Source organism: Zootoca vivipara, chromosome 5 (assembly GCF_965207765.1).
Source record: "Zootoca vivipara chromosome 5, rZooViv2.hap1.1, whole genome shotgun sequence".
Taxonomy (NCBI): domain Eukaryota; kingdom Metazoa; phylum Chordata; class Lepidosauria; order Squamata; family Lacertidae; genus Zootoca; species Zootoca vivipara.
In genome coordinates this window covers 74,101,680-74,125,389 of record NC_142588.1, presented here as the reverse complement: position 1 = coordinate 74,125,389, position 23,710 = coordinate 74,101,680, and the positions used below count along the sequence as shown (strand labels likewise).

General features: G+C 42.0%; 2 protein-coding genes across 8 annotated transcripts in view; one reads left to right on the top strand and one right to left on the bottom strand.

The window, feature by feature from the left end:
* Positions 1-23,710, bottom strand: part of MED12L (mediator complex subunit 12L) — a 180,444-nt gene that overhangs the window by 84,468 nt on the left and 72,266 nt on the right. The window lies entirely within an intron of this gene.
* Positions 1,502-22,403, top strand: GPR87 (G protein-coupled receptor 87). Of its 3 annotated transcripts, XM_035132418.3 has the most exons (3): positions 1,502-1,749; positions 18,793-18,919; positions 21,273-22,403. In XM_035132418.3, the coding sequence occupies exons 2-3, from the start codon at positions 18,814-18,816 to the stop codon at positions 22,313-22,315; spliced, it is 1,149 nt and encodes a 382-aa protein (XP_034988309.1). In that variant the 5' UTR covers positions 1,502-1,749; positions 18,793-18,813; the 3' UTR covers positions 22,316-22,403. The 3 variants fall into 3 exon arrangements, with proteins under 3 accessions (XP_034988309.1, XP_034988311.1, XP_034988308.2); XM_035132420.3 differs by lacking the exon at positions 18,793-18,919 and having other exon boundaries at positions 1,618-1,749; positions 21,273-22,402; XM_035132417.3 differs by lacking the exon at positions 1,502-1,749 and having other exon boundaries at positions 18,500-18,919; positions 21,273-22,400.

The following is a 23,710-nucleotide window of genomic DNA, read 5'->3' as shown; positions in this document are numbered from 1 at the left end:
GCCCTCCTCTCCTCATTAACTTTGCACTTGGCAGCATGTATGTTTCCAACCACATGGTGTCTTCCATTATATGCTGACTAGGCTTTAACAAGCCTCAGCTTGCGAGTCGGCAAACTATGCACTCAGATTAGAAGCAACACAGGGCTCAATTTTAACTGTTTTTATAGACTACTAGAAATTGCATTAGTATATTAACAGAACTGCCATAGCTACACCTATGGAAACACCTATTCATGAATCCCCAGTGTGTCTGCCTATGCAGTTATTCATTCTATGGGGAGATCAATCATTATAACATACTCATCTATACATATAACAGTGGAGTCCTATGCATGTTTTCAAAGAAGTGGAGCTCACTGTGTTCCATGAGTGTCCACAAGACTGCAGTCTTAATTAACACATGCAGGTCTGTGTCCTCTTTTTCAGTGATGCATTGCCTCAATTTTTGGTGATGTTTAAGTGTGTGGTAGCTCCACCTTGCAGTGATTGTGCTGGCAAAAAAATGTTTTTGCAAGGAAAAGTTGACATGTTTTCAGAGATGAAGCGGAACAGGAAAAGAAATTGCCGTACAGTGTTACAACCCACCTCATGCAGGAGCCCAGAATAAGAGGAGGATGAACCAGTCATATTAAGAGGACCAGCTGCAGAGGGGCTGAAACCAAGTCCAACCCCAAGTCTGTGAGGACCCCCTTGAATTAGAGACACCCAGCAGCGCAACTCCTGAGCCAGATTCCCCTGCAGGATCGTTCCTTTCTAAATAAGGGACCTCACATTTTCCCCCGTACCTGCTCACCAACACAGACAACAGACAGGGTGGGACTAGACATTTCAGGTGTTACATGGGTTCCAGACCTTTTAGACTCTCCATTCTTTAGGAAGGAGACAAGACCTGGCAGGGGTAGTATGGTCCAAGAAAGGTTAAAAAAACAATCCTCAGATCAGAGACAGACCTTGTTGGGGTAAATTGCCTACTTTTAGTTATCCAATGTCCACAATTTATGCTTTCAGCAACTGAGGGACTATGGTCACTTCAACACCATCTTTTTATGGAACAGTCATCTTGAATTCCTGCCCCCCCTCCCCAAAGATTGTGGGGACGCTATTTATTGAGGATTCATTCCTATCTACTTCCAGGGTGGTTAGACCTCGTTCCATCAAGCCAATACTGTCCCACACTTCCCAGTGCAATTCCCCCAGTGCTTTCAATATCACAAAACATCTGCTGTTGGGGGAAACAGTTCTGTTATTATTGCTGGTTTTCGGATATTTTATCATTTATTTATTTATTTGATTAAATAGTATGAAATATAACTTCCTTAAGCATCCTGTAAAACATGTTTTCCAACCCTTCACAGTGCCGCCACAACTGAATCACAGCCTGTCACTTTAATTTTACTCCAGAGCCAGGAAGTGAGCCCCAAGTTTTCAAATCTCACCTACGCTATAGCTCATGAGTCACCTCTGAAACAGCTTGTCACTCAAGTTCTTCCTGGCTCAGACCATTCAGACCAAGAGAAAAGAACTTGGAAGCCAGCACGCATTAATTGTGGGTCTGATTTACCCCTACGCCTAACTTATAAATCCACCTTACTTTAGAATCTTCGGATACTTAGTTCAAAACATGTGTTTTTTCTTGTCCTGGAGAAAGCAAACAAGACTTTAATGTTTTGGAAGAATATAATGCACGCTGGAGACATTGCTACAAGCATTAGCAACGAAAAGCCAAATGAAGAACAACTCAGATGACAGGTAATTTATTTTATATCTATCTCAAAAGAGCGCAAAATAGAAGGGCTGTACTTTAATGATACCTCAAATTTTCAAATTGTTCTTGACGAAATGCGTGCAGTCAAAACAAGGTGTTTGTAAATTTAGGCTTCCATTGGTCTGTAACTCTAGATTGATTTTGTCTAGTTCCAAAAGTTGAAAAACAAAAACATTCCTGTGCAGTACACAAAAAAGTTACTAGGCTAAACTCTCATGTTGTATAACAGGCAATTACGAAATTGGGAACCTATAACATTTTTTAAAAATGACTTGAAAGGTTCTTCTTAGATCTGCTGGGTCTTGCTCAGCAAAAGTAGCATTGGGTTTATATTCTCTTTAATTGCTCTAATGAGGCATAAGAAGTTCACGCTAGAACACGCCAGGCAAGGAATCTCTGGAAAACACCAGAAACAAGGGCATTAAAAGCCCCTCAGCTTAGTACACCATGACTTGGAGTAATTGATTTGAGTGTTCAGCTAAATTTCTGATAAATGCAGAGCAGCCAACAGATTAAAGCTTTTCTACTTAGCTTATACACAACCTGTTTCCAGTCTCTCAGATATGTGAACTGATATCACTTTTATTATACATATTTTAAATCTTGAGAAGTTTCCAAGATTACACTGCGGTACATGCATTGCTTTGTTTGGAAAGAAACAAGGATACCTTATTGCTTTTACAAAATCCAGGCGTGCTTTTTTTGGTACATCAGACAATGTATGCTTTTTCAACTGCCCCCGTTTGCTACTCGTTCAAAAACATAACAAAAATGGTTTCACCTGTATGCTTGTTTTTTTTGGGGGGGGGTCATTCATCTGTCTTCCACTGCTAATACTACAGTTCTCACTAGTCTTCATAGGCCTGGTTTTGCTCTTGTACGGAGCATAAACGTTTGTGCAGCAGCTGCAGAGAAATAACTAGGGATGCCTGTGTGGTAGGGGAAAGAGAAGTGGGCATGCATGAAAGATGTCACTGGGTGCTTCCAGGCTGTCACTGTTGGGATTCTGTCACATAGTGACAGATTCAGTTTGTGCAATTAAAGTTTACATGGAGCTCTTGGGTCCACTTCTCCAAAAGATTGGATTATTATTTTTTGTGATAAGGAAGGTGACAGGGAAATGCAGTGTGAAGTGTGGGATAACACTTGCTTTGAAGCAATACCATGTAACATTAAACAAATCGGAATGAATGCTCATTAAATAACCAACGTCTAGTCTCCCTGCAAACATTTCAGGATGCTCAGTGAACGGGTCACTTGAAAGTACCCATTTCTATCTCACAGTTTGTGGGAGGAGAACCAAACAGAGTGTTAACAGGTTCTGCTTTCTGATGTGTGTTTTTTCAACCTCTGCCTCTCTTTCCCATCTCTTTTTATCCTTTAGTTTAACCCTCTTGTTACACACGCACACCAGTCTTCGTTCCCTAACCACAGGTGCCTTTCTTCCACTCCCCACCCTAAAATAACTCTAGGCAGAGTTAACTCACCAGCCACACAATTCTCTGTACGTGTAGTAGCATGCAACACTGTCTGAGCTGCTCCAATTCCCAAGGTGCCCGAGGAGCCCTGGCATTCTGAAATGCACCGTGCAATGTTACACTACTCAGTTCACAGAGGAGCCAGTCCATCCAACATGATACTACAAACTGGTCTGGACTGATGGAGTGCAGAGAACACTACAGAATGCCATAATGGGAAGAGGAGGCAAGTTTTTTAAAAAATTTGTTGGGGGTTTTTCTGAAATTCTAACTTGCTTCTATTTTTAGTATAATTAGCACCACAGGAGAGTAAGTATCTGATTCTAGTAGAGTAGTTATTCAATCTGAAAAAAAACTGTTTTATGATAAAGACCTTTTAGTAGCAAAGCAACTGCTAAATGTTATGATACTAAAACTTCTAAATATTTAAATTAAAAAAATGTTCCTGTGTATTGCATTCTACCCTGCGCTACCTATTCCTGCAAGTTAAAAAAAAAATAGTGTTAGAATTTTTAAAAACCATCATTAGGGGTTCAGAGCTCCTCCCTGTTCAGAACCAAAACTACTCATAGCCAAACAGGCTAAGAAAATGTAGTCACATGTGGTTTTATGCACACGACTGTTCAGTTCTCATGTGTGTGGGGGGGGGTTACTCTTTGCATGAAAAGGAGTGCCCATGGGATAGAAAAGCCCATTTCTTGTCCCCTGTCTGGCTTTGCTGCATGCGTCCCATTGCTTTAAGCAGCATTCTCCCCTAACCTGACTCCAAGACTGAATATGAACTAATAAAATGTCTTAATGCAGGAGAGCACAGTGACGTGAGGGTAGTGGGTTGTTTCTCTCCCCTTCCTCGTGCACTCATTTTCCTGTAAAGTGCCCCGGTATCCTTGCTTCATAAGGATGGGACCTCCATCACATCTACGGTAGCTTGACTGAAATGGCATCAAGCAGAAAGCTGTCCCACTGATAGCTTCCAATGCGCAGACATTTGAGGGTTACTGTTATGTAGCCCTAGAAGAACTGACGCCCCTCCATAGCTGCTTTTTCAGCTTTAGACACAGGAAGTTAATTCTCTCCCCCTTCCCGGCCACTGATGTCAGCTGCAAGTCAAAAGCAAAGCTGCAGAAGCCACTGATTAACAGAGCTACCCAACCATGCTGCAATGCCGTCTTAGTAAACACCTGGGGATTGTGGAGTTTCTGTCCACTGGAAAACTTAAAACAAAGATTTCTGTTGCTCCTGCAGCTCGACTATTTAAGCCTGAAAGCAAATGTCTAAGGGCAGATCACTTGGCAGCTTCCCAGATTCTCGGTGTGGCATTTCAGCTCCAGAATTCATCACTGAAGTGATTTGCTCATGTTATAAAGCCCATGCTCGTGTTTATAGTGGGGGACTGGAGGCACTTAAATAGCACATCCAGGCAATCTATCCAAAGGACAGCTACTGGGTTGTACTCCAACCAGGTCAACTCTTCAGATTTCTGCCTCAAATATGACCATATTTGGGGGGGATGGGGGGGGAGAAATATGAAGTGCCCTGAGCAACTTAGAGAAAGGGCAATATAAAAATGTTAGGAAGGCACAAGGCATGTGTTAACACAAAATAAACATGCAACAGGTTTCCATTTCTATGAGCATCCTGCATCTGACGTGGGTGGCGCTGTGGTCTAAACCACCAAGCCTCTTGGGCTTGCTGATCATAAGGTTGGCAGTTTGAATCCCTGTGACGGGGTGAGCTCCCGTTGCTTTGTCCCAGCTCCTGCCAACCTAGCAGTTCGAAAGCACGCCAGTGCAAGTAGATAAATAGGGACTATCGTGGAGGGAAGGTAAACAGTGTTTCCGTGCACTCTGGCACTCACCACTTTGTTCTGTGCACCAGAAGCGGTTTAGTCATGTTGGCCACATCAGGACAAACGCTGTCTCCCTCGGCCTAAAAGTGGAGACGAGTGCCGCACCTCATAGTCGAATTTGACTAGACTTAACACCTAGGGGTCCTTTATCATTACCTTTATTTAGTTAGCCAATTCATATACAGGATGCTCATAGAAATGGAAACCTGTAGCATGTTTCTTTTGTGTTAACGTATGCCTTTCGCTTTGTTTTCTTTGGAATATGTTCTTAGTGGCTAGGAACTTTAAGAACTTGGAATATGTTCTTAGTGGCTAGGAACTTTAAGAAAGAAACTTTAGTGTAGGTTGCAGGATGCTGGTGAATCCTAAGAGAATTCATTTAAAAGTTAAGCATATCACTTTATGCATAGGTGCGCTACTTTTGTATACAGAAAAGAAGAACAAATAAATAAAAAAACATGAAGAAAATTGTCCAGTGGCACCTTAGAGACCAACTAAGTTTGTTCTGGGTATAAGCTTTTGTGTGCATGCACACTTCTTCAGATACGTCTTCATGCACACGAAAGCTTATACCCAGAACAAACTTAGTTGGTCTCTAAAGTGCTACTGGACAATTTTTTTAAAAAATATATATTTATTTTGACTGCGTCAGACCAACATGGCTACCTACAAAGTTAAATCTCCAACACACAATGGAGCAGTAGCGTGTGTTTCTGAGTTATGCCGGGTTTGAGTGGAGTCAGTGAAATCAATATTACAAGCTGAAACAACTACAGTGTATGAAGCAGTATTGCTATGCAGGCCAGTGGCAATCACCCTGTGCCACTTGGGCAGAATCCTTTACACCTCTGAAAGTATGGTTACTCTAGCAGATCTGCCACAATGGGAAAACCTATGGATTCTACATCTCCAATGGTACCTCTACTTACGAATTTAATGCGGTCCGAATGCACATTCGTAAGTAGAATCCCATAGGAATGCATTGGGAGAAAAAAAAATCGTAAGTTGAAGCAACCCTATCTAAAAATTCGTAAGTAGAAAAAATCCTATCTAAACCGCATCCAAGATGGCAGACGGAGCTCCATTCGTAAGTAGAAAAATTCATAAGTAAAGTTATTCGTAAGCAGAGGTACCACTGTAAGTGTTTCGGCAGCCAGTCACGCAGAATGGCTGGCAGCTTTGCTTGTAGTTTAGACAGCTACCTTTTGCAGCAGAGAACACTTCAGCTTCCTAGTGGCTGAGTGGACATTCTGTCTGCTGGAGCTTAATTAAATTAGTGGTTTAGTTAATCCTGTTCATGTAACCTGGGGTGAAGAAACACTTTCAGCCCGAAAATAATGGTGCCAAGGCAAAAAGTCAGCAGAGCTGCAGCTGTAAGCCTTACCTACAATGGCTGATATTCCAGCCATCCAAAGGTCAAAGGTTTCTATGCCCCCCACTCCATCCCGGCTGCAGGAGACTTGGACAGTTCAAGGACACATTCCAGCTAGTCAAAAGCACTCAAAGAAGGCACAGCAGAACCAATGAGAGGTGCAGATGGAGTAGAGAGGGTTTTATTTTAAGGGAACAAGGAATGTGGTTGGGTAGTAAAGGAATAGAAAGTACCTCTCCAATATATCAGAGAAACATGCCTGGTAGTTTACATAGGCAGAAATGAAGTCTGAAGGAAGAATGGAGTTGCTGCTTCATTCCTCTATTTAGAAATGGTAACATGCACATAAGGCACGCACTTAAGAACTCACCAGCTAAACAACCTTGTGTTCATTGTACTATCAACAGAAAATCACTGAAATTAAGAGACCATTTGGTACAATAGCTAGGTGTGCATTAAAATAACAAAAAGTCTAGAATTCCTTCTCTTAATTGCAGAGTTAATTTTAGGAATCCATCACCCTTAGTCAGGTCTTGTGCTCCACCCCACAATGCAATGCTGAGCAAAGTCCACACCTATTTTAACAATACGTCCCCTTTCCTAACTTGGCAGACGTGACCTACATCTGCAACCTCTCTTTCCCATCTCCGGATTCACTATGCTCCTTCATAGTGGCCAGTGGCAACCTCAACTTTTATTATTCAGAAATCTACACTCCTTCCCCTTGTTTCTCCAATCTAACTTGACACTTGAGACCAACCCAATTAATTCCATAGTTCCATGTCACACGGATAATAATAATAATAATAATAATTTATTATTTATACCCCGCCCATCTGGCCGGGTTCCCCCAGCCACTCTGGGCGGCTTCCAAAAAAACAGAAATTCTAAAATACAGAAATCCATCAAACATTAAAAGCTTCCCTAAAAAGGGCTGCCTTGAGATGCGTTCTAAAGGTCTGGTAATTGTTCTCTTTGACCTCTAGTGGGAGGGCATTCCACAGGGTGGGTGCCACTACCGAGAAGGCCCTCTGCCTGGTTCCCTGTAACTTGGCTTCTCGTAATGAGGGAACCGCCAGAAGGCCCTTGGAGCTGGACCTCAGTGTCCGGGCAGAACGATGGGGGTGGAGACGCTCCTTCAGGTATACCGGACCGAGGCCGTTTAGGGCTTTAAAGGTCAACACCAACACTTTGAATTGTGCTCGGAAACGTACTGGGAGCCAATGTAGGTCTTTTAGGACCGGAAAGCAAAAGACATGCTTAGGACTCCCCTGTACTCTTACAAAGAACAACTTCACAGTCTCCCCTGCCACTACTCTTTTACATTATTAAAGTACTATTTACCAAACATCTGCATTTATTTATTCTCCAAAACAATATGCTCTCTTCCACTCATTTAAAAGCCAAGAGGGTGGTGGTTCTTTCTGCAAGGCTGCGGATAGCACTCATGTTGTATTAGACAGTTAGGTTTACCAGTTCAGAATATCCCACAATAACTGCAGGCCATGAAATGGAAAGTCCCTTGATGTGTAAGGCAACCGGATAGGGAAATACGAAGCTGACTTACACTGAGTCACACTGTTGGCCCATTCAGCTCAGTAGTTTCACTGACTGATCCTGGCTCTCCAGGGTTTCAGGCAAGGGACATTTCCAGCCCATCCTGGAGACACTGGGGATTGAAAGTGGGAACTTCTGCATGCAAAGCAGATGCTCTACCACTGAGCTACAGACATTCCCATGAAATAGGGGGGTATATGGGCTCCTCCCATCCATGGAAGGCATTTGATCAAGTAGAGGAATCCAACTGGCAGAAGGTGGCAGCAAGACTTTTGCCAACTCCCCCCGTAGCCCCCAGCATCACCACCTACAATGTTCAGAACTCCAGGACAGATTTTCTTTTACACTGTAATCATTTAAATAATTTAGTATTTAAATTAGTAAATTTAATACATAGAATTCTAGAATTGTAAAGTTGGAAGGGACCCTGAGGGTCATCTAGTATGTTAATTAATGATAACTTTTATATTTCTTAAAAAAAAGAATTAGGAATTTAAACTTAAGTGTTTGTTTCTTTTAAAATAAAAATAAAAATCCTAGCCTTCCTCTTATAAGAACCCAGGGCAGCAAGTAACAAACATGCCACACAAATTAACATCAGAAAACCAAGCTAGTACAGAGAGGTGCAAGAGACTGTGGTGAGGACCTGTAGAAGTTGCTTTCTCTCCCTCTGTATCCACCGCCCTCCACCTTCCACTAGTGAAAGCATGCCCTGAGCAGAACTCTTCTCAGGCAACTTTCCTACGGTCGGGGGAATAGATCCAAGTCTATTTGGTATGCATCAAGATTCTTGTGCAATGTTGTTTACTTAGGAGATGTATACCCCACTTTCAAACCGAATGATTTCTAAAGGCAGCCTAAAAGCAAGAGGTTAATTTAAAACAAATCAAATATCAAAACCCATTGTAACACCCACAACGCAATAGCCCTCAGTCCCCTGGCTGACGGACAGGGCCATCATACAATTCCATTCTCCTCTCCAGTGCCAGGACAACTGAGGGTTGGAACAGAGAGTTCTATCTAAAAATGAGGGGACAATGCAAACTCTCTGAAGGTGCTCCTTCTCTGGCTGATGGATGTGGCTAGGCTGTTCTTCACCTTGCCATGATGTTCTCCCTTAAAGATAATGCATCCACCCACTCAGAGTTTTAACTTCCAGAGACTTCAAAAACAGAGTTAAAGGAATGACAAAACTAGCAACAACAAAAATCATCAAGGCGTCGCAAACAGGCAAGAATTGGGACAATGGCTAGGATTCTGAGTTTGGAACCACTGGAAGAAGAAGAAGAAGAAAAACCCTGCCTGAAGGTCCAGTCACCTGACACTCCAATCATGCAAGTGGAAGAGGGGACAGAGATTACTTTTGTTGGTTCCCTCTTCCTCCTGAAGTCCTGTGTGCCCCCGAATAGTTGTGCTAGAGGGTTGGGGAACCTCCAGAGCAGCATGATGAGTGGTGCTGTGGGCTACAGGATAAAGAGGGGACTCAACAAAAAATGCAGCCTCCTCTTCCACCAACACCTTTGCTGGTGGAATTGTCTGCCAGATCTTGGTTCCATCAATGAGACCTTCTATTCACGGATGCCTAATTAGTATCCAAGTCAATGGTTTTATGAATAAGAACCAGAAAAATAGAAACTGTTCTTGGTAAACAGTGACTCCCAGGATGTATGTCATTTTGCCTGAATGGGATAGGCAGACTTTGCTGAGGGAAGCAGCATCGTGATTTGCTCATTATATACATCTCTTTACCTTGCACCTGGCAAAATGGCTGAAACACAGAAAAAGTCCTTAGGATATCCCAATGCCGCTTTTTCACCAGCTAAAAAAGAAAGAAAGCTAAACTCCATTATAATAATTTTATAATTTATTATTTCTACCCCACCCATCTGGCTGGGTTTCTCCAGCCACTCCAGGCGGCTTTCAACAGAATATTAAAAACAGAATAAAACTTCAAACATTAAAAACTTCCCTAAACAGGGCTGCCTTCATCTGTAGTGGTGAAATATGTACCAAGGCTCAAGCATGGCAACATTATAGCGCCTTTTTAAAATAGTAAAACACAACCTAAATGTAGCCTAATGCTTGAAAACAAAGCCATATACAAACTGGGAAAGAGAAACCAAACTGGGCATTGTATGGCTTCCATGCAGAGTTTTTCGTCACCTTGATGGGGTTTTTTATATATATATAGGTCAAATAATCCAACGCCATAAGCAATTCAGATGCTATTAACTCATCATAATTCCAGTGTATCATGTAATCTATAATTTAGCTATGTCGCTCACACACACAAACCAGTCCATCAGCATGAACAACAACAAATTGCACCATACATGCAGCACTGTGTACTTTACACATATTTATTGCAGAGGCTTTACTTTAATGATGCTAACTATGTAGCAACACAACCTATAAAACATATGAGGCTTAAAATATTCCTCTGCACTGAGGTTCTTACTAGATCAGCATTGCAGACTTTCTCTCTCTTTCTCTCTAGCATTAACAAATACCACGATAAGCTTCTGTTGGCATCCCTGATTGCAAAGTGGGAAACATTTACAATACTATAAGAATATCCTGGGTTTTTCCCCCCCCCAAAGGGATAGGTGTCTGTCCATACCTGGTCAGGATTACCTGGATTAGAATATTAAAGGATTAAAAATCAATACAAGATACTGCAATTATTTTACAGTGGTACCTCTGGATGCGAACAGGATCCTTTCCAGAGCCCCGTACACATCCAGAGCAGTACTTACCCTGAAGCGCCGAATCTGCACAAGCGCATGACGTCATTCGGCACATCTCTGCATGCACGAATTGCCAAACCCAGAAGTAACCAATTCTGTTACTTTTGGGTTCGGTGTGTACGTAACCCGTGTTGTGCGCAACCCGCAGCATTTGTATCTAGAGGTATGACTGTATTGAACTTGGAGCTAGCTTTTGGCAATTCACCTTCTACATCATATGTACTCTTTAGAGCAGTAGTTACCAAACATGGTTTCCCCTGGATCACTTGAAAATTGCTTCAGGTCTTGGCAGATCACTTAGCTCAGGACCTTCACCTGTCTTACCACCAGCCATGGCTTTCTCTAAGGCAGAGCTTCCTTCCCCAATCACTTCTATTCCATCCTGCTCACCTTCCAGAAAGACCACCAGATTCTAAGAAGGATGCAGTAGCCACTATGCCAGCTGTTCTTCACACGCACACAGCTGCTGTGCCCACCATTCTTCACACACACATCAATACAACACCGCTATGCAGAGTCACCACCATGGGCCTCCTGGTTGAAGTTCATGCACTATTGGTGGTCCACAGAGTACTTTAGGAACCCCCATCTTAAAGCCCTGATGTGAAAGTAGAATAGAATAGCTCCATGCCTGCCATGCTGAACTCCTTGGAGGAAAGGCAAGATACAAACAAGGTAAAACAAACTCATACTTAAGGCATACACTGGCTGTCAGCTTTGGGAAGGCAGCTAGTTTAGGTGAGCCTTTGGTCCCTCTTTCCATATAAAATTCCATCTCAACCTGGATTATATTTTCTTGCCTCTCAAAAATAATTCTCACAAGATTAAATGAAAAACAAGCACATACAGTTTGTGGGTTGTAGGGTTTAACTTCAATTTAACAGCTTAATACAGTGGTACCTCTGTTTACAAACACAATTGGTTCCGGAAGTCCGTACTTAGCCTGAAGCAAACTTTCCCATTGAAAGTAATGGAAAGTGGATTAATCCGTTCCAGACAGGTCCGCGGAGTACTTAAACTGAAAATACTCAAACCGAGGTGTACTTAAACCGAGGTATGACTGTATTATTATTACTACTAGTAGTAGTAGTAGTACTTCTAGACCTACTAGTACTTTTTTATTTTATTTTATTTTTAAAAATATTTTTATTAATTTTCCAATTAAAACCAATTATATCACATTCAATATTTCAAATTATACACATATATATATCAATCAAACCGAATGTTATGCCAAATCATCTAAAGAATTTTTTATTTGGGTTCCCATGCTTCAAGAAATTGGGAATTCCTCGCAACCGTCCACTGCCGTCTTTTTTCTAAAGTTCAAATCGTCCTCCAAGTTCATAATAATCCAGATCTTCCCCTTACAGTCACATAGATGTTTTCCACTTTCATCCGATTGTTTCCCAGCTGCTGAGATAAATATCAAACAAAGTTTCACAGATGTTCTTTCTCCTGTGTGAGTTAATCAGTCCCAACAGTTATAAAGTTCAACTCACACAGTCTTTTGCTTCTCTTTCACTCCAAACAAGCCAGGACATCGCGTCCGGGAAGGTACGAGGCAACATATATGAAGAAAAAATAAAAACTCACTTCCCTTATCGCTCCGTCCCCATCAATCCTTCTTCCAGATGCAGTACAGTCTTTGACTCCTCTCCCTCAGCAGCATAAATTTCTCAGCAGTAAACAGCGCTTCTTCCCCTCCTTCTGAAGTATGTCCATAGATTTAAGCCTAATTATCTTCTTTAACCATGGAAATCCCCGCCATGCAGATTAGCGTCCGGGAGTCCTGGCCCTCGTAAGTGCTCAGCCCAAGCTCCCCCCACTCCAAAAACAGTCGGAGTGGGTCTGGGGGCATCGCGGGCCAGCGGCCCCTCTCCGTAACCCCCGGAGAGGGTAGGGGGTTGCCATTTACTCCCCTAGCAACCGCCAAATTCCTTACGAAGGTCAGAGAGATGGAAAACAGGTCCGCCATTCCTGCAGGCGGAAACCGGAACCTCTAGACCTACTAGTACTTTTAATACTACTAGACCTACTAGTAGTAGTAGTCTAATAAAGAGGTATCTGAAGAAGTGTGCATGCACACGAAAGCTCATACCTATGGCAAACTTAGTTAGTCTCTAAGGTGCTACTGGAAGGAATTTTTTTTTATTTTTTGTTTCTAATAGAGAGGAGTACAGGAAGTTTTCACAAAGACAATACTATGCTAGTGAAACTGACTTTGCTTCTGTTAAGAAATGCTTTGAAGTCCCCATCTGATCATATGCAGTAGACATGAATGCCTTTAAGGCTCACAGGAGTTCACTACAAGGGCATGAAGGGAAGCACTATGCTGCTTGCATTACTAAAGAACCTATTGCCCAATTAGTGCCACGACTGCCATGAACCTGGCAGTTAACAAAAAGACCAAATGAGAAAGCACAGCTTTAAGATGACAAAGCTCATTAGTGGAAGATCAATCCAAGGGCATGCTTGAACAACTGCCCAGTACTCACACAGGTCTCCTCATTGAGCAAGGTTATTGCTAGGAGTTGGCAGAGGTAGCTTAGAAACCTATAGATTACATAACGTCATTTTTGAGGAGAATTTCTTTTTTTTAAGGGATGCTTTAAATAAATGTTTTACATCTGTCCAAGACACACTAGTCCCAGCTCATTGTATAGTACAGCAATGGGGAACTTGGGACCTTTCAGAAGTTGCTTGATTACAACTCCCATCAGCCCCAGCCAGCATGGCCAACAGTCAAGGATGATGGGTGTTGTAGTCCAACACCACCTTGGAAGGTATCATGTTGGGTACATCATTTAGCATCCTGTATTTTGTCTGTATCTATGAATAATCTAAAATGTCAAGCATTTGCACAACACAGGAAGCCAAGCTTTACAATCCCTGTGCGCCTAGTAAGATTACACTGGGTGCAATGAGTGTGTACATAACTTCAGATGAGATTGTGGGGGTTTCCAATTCAGATTCAGTTGCTGTTCCAACTTTTATATTCTTTGCTGTAACTTGAAGTCACTGCTACCTGTCCCTTTTTCAGTGGCTGCTGGTAATACCAATATTGAAATTGTTCCAGGCATCTTGAAATCTCTCTATTGAGAAAGGAAGGGCAGAAAGGGGAGGTGTTTGGAAAGAGAGGAAGCTGAAAACATAGGAAGCTGCTACCTGTAAAAGCTGTGTCAGCGAGCTGAAATCATGGGGCTTTCTCCGTGTTTAGTCATCATAGACCACAGCGTATGAAGTCAAGTGTTTCCTACGGAAGTCCAACCAAGGTCCTCCACTTTCACAAGTGAAACTTGAATTGCTGCATCTCATTGACAAGGTACTTCACAAAGGCTCCTGTGTAAGCCTTATAGTCATGGAATGAGAGGCGAAGCCCTCTTATGGATCAGGAATTGGTTAAGTTGCAGGAAGCATACAGGAGGAGTCAATAGACAGTCCTCCAAATGGAGAGGTGTAGAAAGTGGAGTCAATTACACCAAGAAGAAAGGTTACAGCATCTGGGGCTTTTGGGTTTACAAAAAAAGTTAAGAGGTTGCATGATAAACTTCTGCAAGGCATAAAGACACAAAGAAATTGGACAGAGAAACATTTTTGTCTCTTTCTTTCATAACACTAGAACTCGTGGACATTCAATGAAGCGGAATGATGGAAGATTCTGGACCAATAAAAGAAAGCAATTATTCACACAGCACAAGGTTAAACTATGGAACTTGCTCCTATAAGATGCAGTGATGGCCACCAATTTCAGGGGCTTAAAAGATTAGACAAATTCATGGAGGACAAAGCTATCAACGGCTACGAGCCAAGATGTGCATGTTTTGCCTCCCAGTTACAGGGAACCGCAGGTGGGCAGATTGCACTAATGCCCTGCTTGCATACATCCCACAGGCATCTGGTTGACCACTGGAATAGATGGGCCATTGGCCTGATCCAGCAGCCTTGTCCTATGTTCTTATGTCTTACAGAGACAAATGGATAGGAAATACATTTCCCACCCAGGTGGTTGATGAGTAGATATTTCAGTGATGTCCATTGGTTCCTTGGACATTTTTACTAGATTTCTTATTTAGACCTCTTAATTCAGTTGACTGAAGGAATTTTTCAAAGTGTTATGAGAAGTCTGAGATGCTATGCACTCTGGATACACTCTGAGAAAGTCAATGTGTGCCCCTGAAGAAAACTACATGGTTGAAACAAAACTGGCAACTGGAAGTGTTGTTTATCTGCAACAGGCCATTTAAGTTTTTTGTGTTTAGAAGCCATTTTATCATATTGTTTGGCAAGTGAAGCATCTATTCAAATTAGGCTACGGACCTGCATTTACTTGTGTTAACTGAATGTAAATGTATATTGCATTTTATCACTGGGACTAGAAATGGTTATTTTCTGTTCAGAATTACATATGGCATAAAATTTACCATCTTCTTGGCGCCGCTGACTTTTTATCATCTGCGATCTTAATTTATTATTTACAGGAAACATATCAAACACATGTATAAAATGAAATGCAATTTATTTGTAATGCTCCCAAAATGTTTAAATGGTTATAAAATGGGACAAAGGCAGGCTAACCCACCATGGGACTCGAATGAGTGCAGCTCCCAACAATTTATGGCAGTATTGCAGTTGCTCAATATTCCCAGAAAGGTAGCAGCAAAGTTAGATTTACTGAACTCTGGGTAGGCAGATGAACTATAGTTCCTGCACAGTATTTTGTTGGTAGGTCATAAGTTGTGCAGATAGAGGAAACATCAGAAACAAGAAGTACAGAGGGCTGGGAATAATGCCCTATTTTTAATTGATTGACATGCTATCACAATCCTAAACTGTTACAGAACTTATCAGGGTTCATAGTAGAATAAGAAATGTGGGTAATGGACCATTGTTGTTGTTTAGTCGTTTAGTCGTGTCCGACTCTTCGTGACCCCATGGACCATAGCACGCCAGGCACTCCTGTCTTGCACCGCCTCCCGCAGTTTGGTCAAACTCATGTTCGTAGCTTCGAGAACACTGTCCAACCATCTTGTCCTCTGTCGTCCCCTTCTCCTAGTGCCCTCAATCTTTCCCAACATCAGGGTCTTTTCCAAGGATTCTTCTCTTCTCATGAGGTGGCCAAAGTATTGGAGCCTCAGCTTCACGATCTGTCCTTCCAGGGAGCACTCAGGGCTGATTTCCTTAAGAATGGATAGGTTTGATCTTCTAGCAGTCCATGGGACTCTCAAGAGTCTCCTCCAGCACTATAATTCAAAAGCATAAATTCTTCGGCGATCAGCTTTCTTTATGGTCCAGCTCTCACTTCCATACATCACTACTGGGAAAACCATAGCTTTAACTATACGGACCTTTGTCGGCAAGGTGATGTCTCTGCTTTTTAAGATGCTGTCTAGGTTTGTCATTGCTTTTCTCCCAAGAAGCAGGCGTCTTTTAATTTCGTGACTGCTGTCACCATCTGCAGTGATCAAGGAGCCCAAGAAAGTAAAATCTCTCACTGCCTCCATTTCTTCCCCTTCTATTTGCCAGGAGGTGATGGGACCAGTGGCCATGATCTTGGTTTTTTGATGTTGAGCTTCAGACCATATTTTGCGCTCTCCTCTTTCACCCTCATTAAAAGGTTATTTAATTCCTCCTCGCTTTCTGCCATCAAGGTTGTGTCATCTGCATATCTGAGGTTGTTGATATTTCTTCCAGCAATCTTAATTCCGGCTTGGGATTCATCTAGTCCAGCCTTTCGCATGATGAATTCTGCATATAAGTTAAATAAGCAGGGAGACAATATACAACCTTGTCGTACTCCTTTCCCAATTTTGAACCAATCAGTTGTTCCATATCCAGTTCTAACTGTAGCTTCTTGTACCACATAGAGATTTCTCAGGAGACAGATGAGGTGATCAGGCACTCCCATTTCTTTAAGAACTTGCCATAGTTTGCTGTGGTCGACACAGTCAAAGGCTTTTGCATAGTCAATGAAGCAGAAGTAGACGTTTTTCTGGAACTCTCTAACTTTCTCCATAATCCAGCGCATGTTTGCTATTTGGTCTCTGGTTCCTCTGCCCTTTCGAAATCCAGCTTGCACTTCTGGGAGTTCTCGGTCCACATACTGCCTAAGCCTGCCTTGTAGAATTTTAAGCATAACCTTGCTAGCGTGTGAAATGAGCGCAATTGTGCGGTAGTTGGAGCATTCTTTGGCACTGCCCTTCTTTGGAATTGGGATGTAGACTGATCTTCTCCAATCCTCTGGCCATTGCTGAGTTTTCCAAACTTGCTGGCATATTGGGTGTAGCACCTTAACAGCATCATCTTTTAAAATTTTAAACAGTTCAGCTGGAATATCATCACTTCCACTGGCCTTGTTATTAGCAGTGCTTTCTAAGGCCCATTTGACTTCACTCTCCAAGATGCCTGGCTCAAGGTCAGCAACCACACTACCTGAGGTGTACGAGACCTCCATATCTTTCTGGTATAATTCCTCTGTGTATTCTTGCCACCTCTTCTTGATGTCTTCTGCTTCTGTTAGGTCCATATGGTCCAATGGACCATAGCTGTCACCTTTTCCTTTTTAAGGGAAATTCTCTTATTCCGAATAGGATTCCTCACGAGAAAAGGGAAAAGTTGACAGCTATGTAATGGATGTAGAAAAAGCTTATTAGTATAGCCAGAATCCAGAGGTTAAGTTCTCAGGGATATTTTCCTGAATTTAACTATCGCTGGTGTTTCTGAATGACACTCCCTAGCCTAGTTTTCTCACATTGCTCACTCTTCACTGTGTTTTGCATTAATCCATCCACCAGAGGTAACAACCCCAATATTATTTGCATACTAATTTACTCTGGGATGAAGATTATGTGAGTCAAGATTAGTCATTCAGCTTGTCATTTGTTGCCGATTGTCTGCCTTGAAAGGGCAAAGCAATCAGAAGGTGAAGGGAATCCAGAGATTATTACCCAAGAAATCTAATCAAGTAAATTGGTCTTTGGTGGCTCAAAGTGAGAAACTCAAGAATGGTAGGCATCACTTTTATTTAATAGAGAGCTAATTGTCTGCAACCAGGACACGGTTATATTGAATCCCATTGATGATGCTGAAGGATCCATGAGAAGCCCAGGCTTTTAGCTAAAGCATCAGTAAACTACAGGCAGCAGTACAAATGTACTTAAAATGGAAAAATATATACTTGTGTTAGCTTGGAATGAATTAAGTATTGGCCTTCATTTTTCTCACATGCAACCACCTGCCCACAAGATACAGTCTGCCCTTGTTGTTGCATTCATTGTTGCTCACAATTTACCCATAGGAGTCATTTAAAATATTGGTCTGTCTCCAGATAATTACTGTACTACTTTGGGAGTCCATGTTACATGGCAACAGCTACTATAAGCTAATGGCAGAGTGAGCTGGTAATTGATGCATGGGCATGTAGAAGCTATACAGAGAGCTGCATTGCCCAAGAGAGCAGTGACATTGTAATAGCCTATTCCAGAATTGGGGCTGATCCTAGCTTCTTCATTCACAGTGACACATCTCTGTGTGTATGAGGGAGGATCGGTGTCCAAACTTTTTTCAAAGAGGGCCAGATTTGATGAAGTGAAGGGCCATGAGGGCCGACCAAAGTTGTTCACCTTTTTAAAGGATTTTACCCCAGGAAATTAACTGCCACAGGGGCCGGATTAAATGGACCAGCGGGCCAGACTAGGCCCCCGAAACGGACTTTGGACATGCCTGCTAAACTATCATTTCCGTGTAGTGTATTTTCCACAAGACAAATCAGGAAGCAAATGCACACACTTCATAGATGATGGTGCACACCTATCTCCTCTTTACTTGAAGTTGAACTCCATGGAAGAAAAGCCATGTCTGAGTTGTCTCTTAAGGGCCAAGATGCAGCTGAGTTCATCATTTTGTCCTATAAGCAGAGGCCTGTAGCACAGCTGCAGCTGTGCTCAGCCAGAAACTTAAAGATGCTGCTGTTGACACTGAGGTATTTGCCTATTGTAAATATTTTCACTTCCTATATTTTTCAGACATTAGAATTTGTACAACCCATGATGTGCCCCAGATCAATTGCCACCAGTGTGTCTCCTGAAAAGCATTTGACCTGCAAATCGACAATAATAATGGGGTCTAACATGTCATATGTGAAGCTTCCAGGTAAATAACCTTAAAAATAAATAAATCAGGAATTCCTGATACAGTTTTTTTTAGAGAGGAGTTAATAATTTATACAGCTGTACCTCCTTTTTAGTATCACGTTATTAGTTAAGAGCAGTTCATTTAGAAGACTTCCCAAACACAACCATTGATTATTTCCATTCCTGCTTAGCATTCTAACCAAGCTCATGAGGTCATTGTCTTTAAACCTCAGACCATCTAATAAACAGACTACCCCTGGTCCACACACACACACATCCCTTTTTTAATAATCAAAATTCACAAGTACCCCTAATGAAGCCCGTCATTATCAATATATAATAATAATAATAATAATAATAATAATAATTTATTATTTATACCCCGCCCATCTGGCCGGGTTCCCCCAGCCACTCTGGGTGGCTTCCAACAAAACAGAAATTCTAAAATACAGAAATCCATCAAACATTAAAATACAGAAATCCATCAAACATTAAAAGCTTCCCTAAACAGGGCTGCCTTGAGATGCCTTCTAAAGGTCTGGTAATTGTTGTTCTCTTTGACCTCTAGTGGGAGGGCATTCCACAGGGTGGGTGCCACTACCGAGAAGGCCCTCTGCCTGGTTCCCTGTAACTTGGCTTCTCGTAGTGAGGGAACCGCCAGAAGGCCCTCGGAGCTGGACCTCAGTGTCCGGGCAGAACGATGGGGGTGGAGACGCTCCTTCAGGTATACCGGACCGAGGCCGTTTAGGGCTTTAAAGGTCAACACCAACACTTTGAATTGTGCTCGGAAACGTACTGGGAGCCAATGTAGGTCTTTCAGGACCGGTGTTATGTGGTCTCGGCGGCCGCTCCCAGTCACCAGTCTAGCGGCCGCATTCTGGATTAGTTGTAGTTTCCGGGTCACCTTCAAAGGTATATTTTAAAAAGATAACCATACCGAGGCAGCCTAGGCATTGCAGTCAAGTATGTATATACACCACAATCTAGTGAAGATAACCCTTGCTCGTATGCCACTCACATTCAGAAAACCACTATGCGTGCAGTTCCACTTGCTACACAATTGGGAGATCTCAGTACAGTTCCTGCTGCTGGGCTTGGAATGCATGGACAGTGCCGAAGAGTAGAGATTTGCCTGTAGTGTCAGATTTGGGGCAACCCTAGATTGGAGACTCCATATTCTCCCCCCTTCTCCTCTTAAAAAAAGCAAACGAACAAATATAGCAGTGCTATCAATGCCGATAGCAGAATGATCTGATTGGCAGGTATGTATGCAAGCAGATACTCACCTATAGCTTGCTACTGCATTTGTGAGTTTAGAGACTGGTGATTAGGGATTTAATCAAGCACCTGGGGGTACCCACTCCATGATCTGCATGCCACAAAAATACCCTATGATTCATGTGACTTAGAAGCCCAATGCAGTCTAAACTGATGGGTAAAGAGTTCCTAAAGCAAGGGGTGGCTCTCTTGCCACAAATGGCATATAAAGCAGGACCCAAGGTTTGGCTAGACAGGAGCGGGGTGATCTGTAGTTCTCGTGTTGTCACAGATTTAGCACCACCCTGCACAATCTCTGAACTCGACTTGCAGCCTCATTGCTTCCAAACCTTCAATAAATGGAGAATTTACAGTTTCCTTAGGCAGCTCATTCTGCTGCTGAACTGGTCTTAAGAGTTATGAACACAGCATATATTTATGTTCCAGTCTTCCCCCCCCCTCCCTTTCAATACCCTTTTGTGTCCTTGAATAAGACTCCGAGGGCTCATCCCAACAAGCCTTTGCATGCAGACAGGATCTTAGTCACTGGCATCACTAAGCATACTTGTGCAGCTGGCTGCTGTCGAGTTTAAAACAATGCACGCCCTGCCACCTCATTGCCGGAGCTGTGGTCTGAAGCCCTTTTCTGTAGCGTGCAAACATAGCAGTGTAATAAAAACATTTTCTTGAAAGAGGAGGGCAACTCCCCTGGCTGTACCAGGTGTAGAACCTCACTCTGCTGACCGCCTAAGTACCACCCTGCTGAATCAGACCAAATATTTATGCATTCCAGCACTACATTTCCAGCAGAGCCCAACCAGGTGCTTCACAAGCGGAGACGAAAAGCAATAGCCACCTCTAGTTGTTAATCCCAAACAACTGCTATTCAGTAGCATAGTAGTCCATCATGTCTAATTGCAGCCTTTCTACATGCTCCAGTTACTCAAATGTGTGTGCATCCAGAAACAGTTTCTGGATTCCTTCTGCTCACATAAATTATGGGGACATGACTCTTGATTATGGGGGTGACTCTTGAGTTATTGTTGCTATAGTTCCATATAAATAGCTATGATTGTTAAACCAACTTAGACCATTTATTTCCATCATTCCTATAGATCATCATCAACAACTGGGTCAAGGCAACAGTATTTTAGCCAACTGTTCACAAGATCTACCTGGGAATTCTACCAGTAATGAATTCACAACCATTGTCTTACCTGTTCTTTACCTCATCATATTCCTGGCTAGCATCTTACTGAACAGCTTGGCTGTATGGATTTTCTTCCACATCAGAAACAAGACCAGCTTTATCTTTTACCTCAAAAACATTGTGGTTGCAGACTTGATGATGACCCTGACATTTCCGTTTAAAATCATCCAGGACTCAAGGCTGGGGCCATGGTACTTCCATTTTTTCCTGTGCCGTTATTCGACTGTTTTGTTCTACGCCAACATGTACACGACGATTGTGTTCCTTGGGCTCATTAGCATCGATCGTTATCTGAAAGTGGTGAAACCCTTTGGGGATTCCAGGATGTACAGCATCACTTTCACCAAGATTCTGTCTGCGTGCGTTTGGATCGTCATGGGATTTTTAGCCTTGCCAAATGTGATCCTTACAAATGGTCATGCGACTAGGAAAAACATAGGTGACTGTTTAAAGCTAAAGAGTTCTCTGGGAGTCAAATGGCACAGAGCTGTCATTTACATCAACAACGGCATGTTTGTCGTTGTACTGGTAGTATTGATAGGGTGTTACATTGAAATATCAAAGTATATCTACAAATCAAGCAAACAATTTACCAGTCCTTCAAGTCGCAAACGGAAGCACAACCAAAGCATAAGGGTGGTCGTAGCAGTGTTTTTCACGTGTTTCTTGCCATATCATTTGTGCAGAATACCTTTTATTTTTGGCCACTTAGATAAACTTTTGGACGAATCAGCACACAAAATCCTGTACTACTGCAAGGAAGTGACACTTTTCCTCTCTGCGTGCAACGTGTGCCTAGATCCAATCATCTACTTTTTCATGTGTAGATCATTTTCAAGGAGGATGTTTAGGAAATCAAACATGCGAACGAGGAGCGAAAGCATTAGATCGCTTCATAGTGTTAGAAGATCGGAGGTGCGGATATATCATGAATATGTTGATCTGTGACGCTGAAGATGACGAGATGGACATTCCGTCCCATATTTGTATCCGTGTATTTGTTATTTGTAAATAATAAAGTATTTTTTTTGATTATAACAAATGTCTGCTGTTTTTCATGTTGTTCCGCGTACAAGGGAGCCATGCAGAATATAGCAGAGTAACCAGGCCTTTGACTTAATCTAGTCTAGACTGTTACAAATGTTGTGCTGTGCCATCTACTGGAGGAAATCTGTTTCTGTTACAATACAGTGGTACCTCGGTTTAAGTACACAATTGGTTCCGGAAGTCTGTACTTAACCTGAAAGCGTACTTAACCTGAAGCGATCTTTCCCATTCAAAGTAATGGAAAGTGGATTAATCTGTTCCAGACAGGTCCGCGGAGTACTTAAACTGAAAGTACTCAAACCGAAGCAAACTTAAACCGAGGTATGACTGTACTAGGAAACATTCAGAATCACAATTGCTTCTGAAACAATGCTGTCTAAATCACTGAATCCAGCTGGTAAAGCATGAGACTCTTAATCTCAGTGTTGTGGGCTAGAGCCTCACATTGGGCAAAAGATTCCTGAATTGCAAAGGGTTGGACTAGATGATCCTCGTGGTCCTTTCCAACTACAATTCTATGACAATTATTATCAATAATCCACTAAATGGTTCCAGAAAGAAAGAAAATACTTCAGAACATAAAATTCTGTTTAAAAAAAATGAACTAACATAGAATTGCAATATTTCTTCTTTAAAAACAAACCTTCAGAACCGACTTCGAGAATTTGTTTTCATGGGAGGTAATTGTTTTCTTGATAATAGTATATGAGGGGCAACCAGATTTCCCAGAATTTGTTTCTACATTTTCATGCAATTCTCACTTTTAGATAAGATGCTACTTTTGCTATGATAGCCAAATCCCAAACTTTATCAAGCCATTCTTTCCAAGAAGGGAGTAATGTAACTTGCCAGAATTGAGCCACTAACATTCTTGCAGCTGTTAACAGATAGAATGTAAGTTGTTGTTCTTTATGATATAGAACAGCAACCTCAACACTGGATTCATTGTTAAACAAATGGGAGCCAAAAATCATTGCCAATCTACTTCATATCACCCATAGATCTATTAGCAGATCCTTTTCTATCTTCTGCCCACCCCTGCACTACAGTAAACATGTTTCTACAGCAAAGATGTAACGGTGATGCATTTTTAATTGCCTCACTTTCTTTCTGAAGTAAAAACCTGTAATTAAATACATATAGTGTTTGGATTATGCATTTCTTCTTAATCTTATTTTTAGTATGTTTTGACTGGGGAGTATTAATAACTCTCACACTCTAATGTGATAGTATCTAATGCAGTAGATTAGCACATGAAATTCTGGGTGTTGCCAAACATGATCAATTTAAAATTAA

What these genes read in the sequence shown, in the direction of transcription:
- GPR87 (XM_035132417.3), top strand. Translation starts at nt 18,622, where the DNA reads ATGTCTGAGTTGTCTCTTAAGGGCCAAGATGCAGCTGAGTTCATCATT. An exon ending in GTCATATGTGAAGCTTCCAG is followed by an intron (nt 18,920 to 21,272) that starts GTAAATAACCTT and finishes TCATTCCTATAG; the next exon opens with ATCATCATCAACAACTGGGT.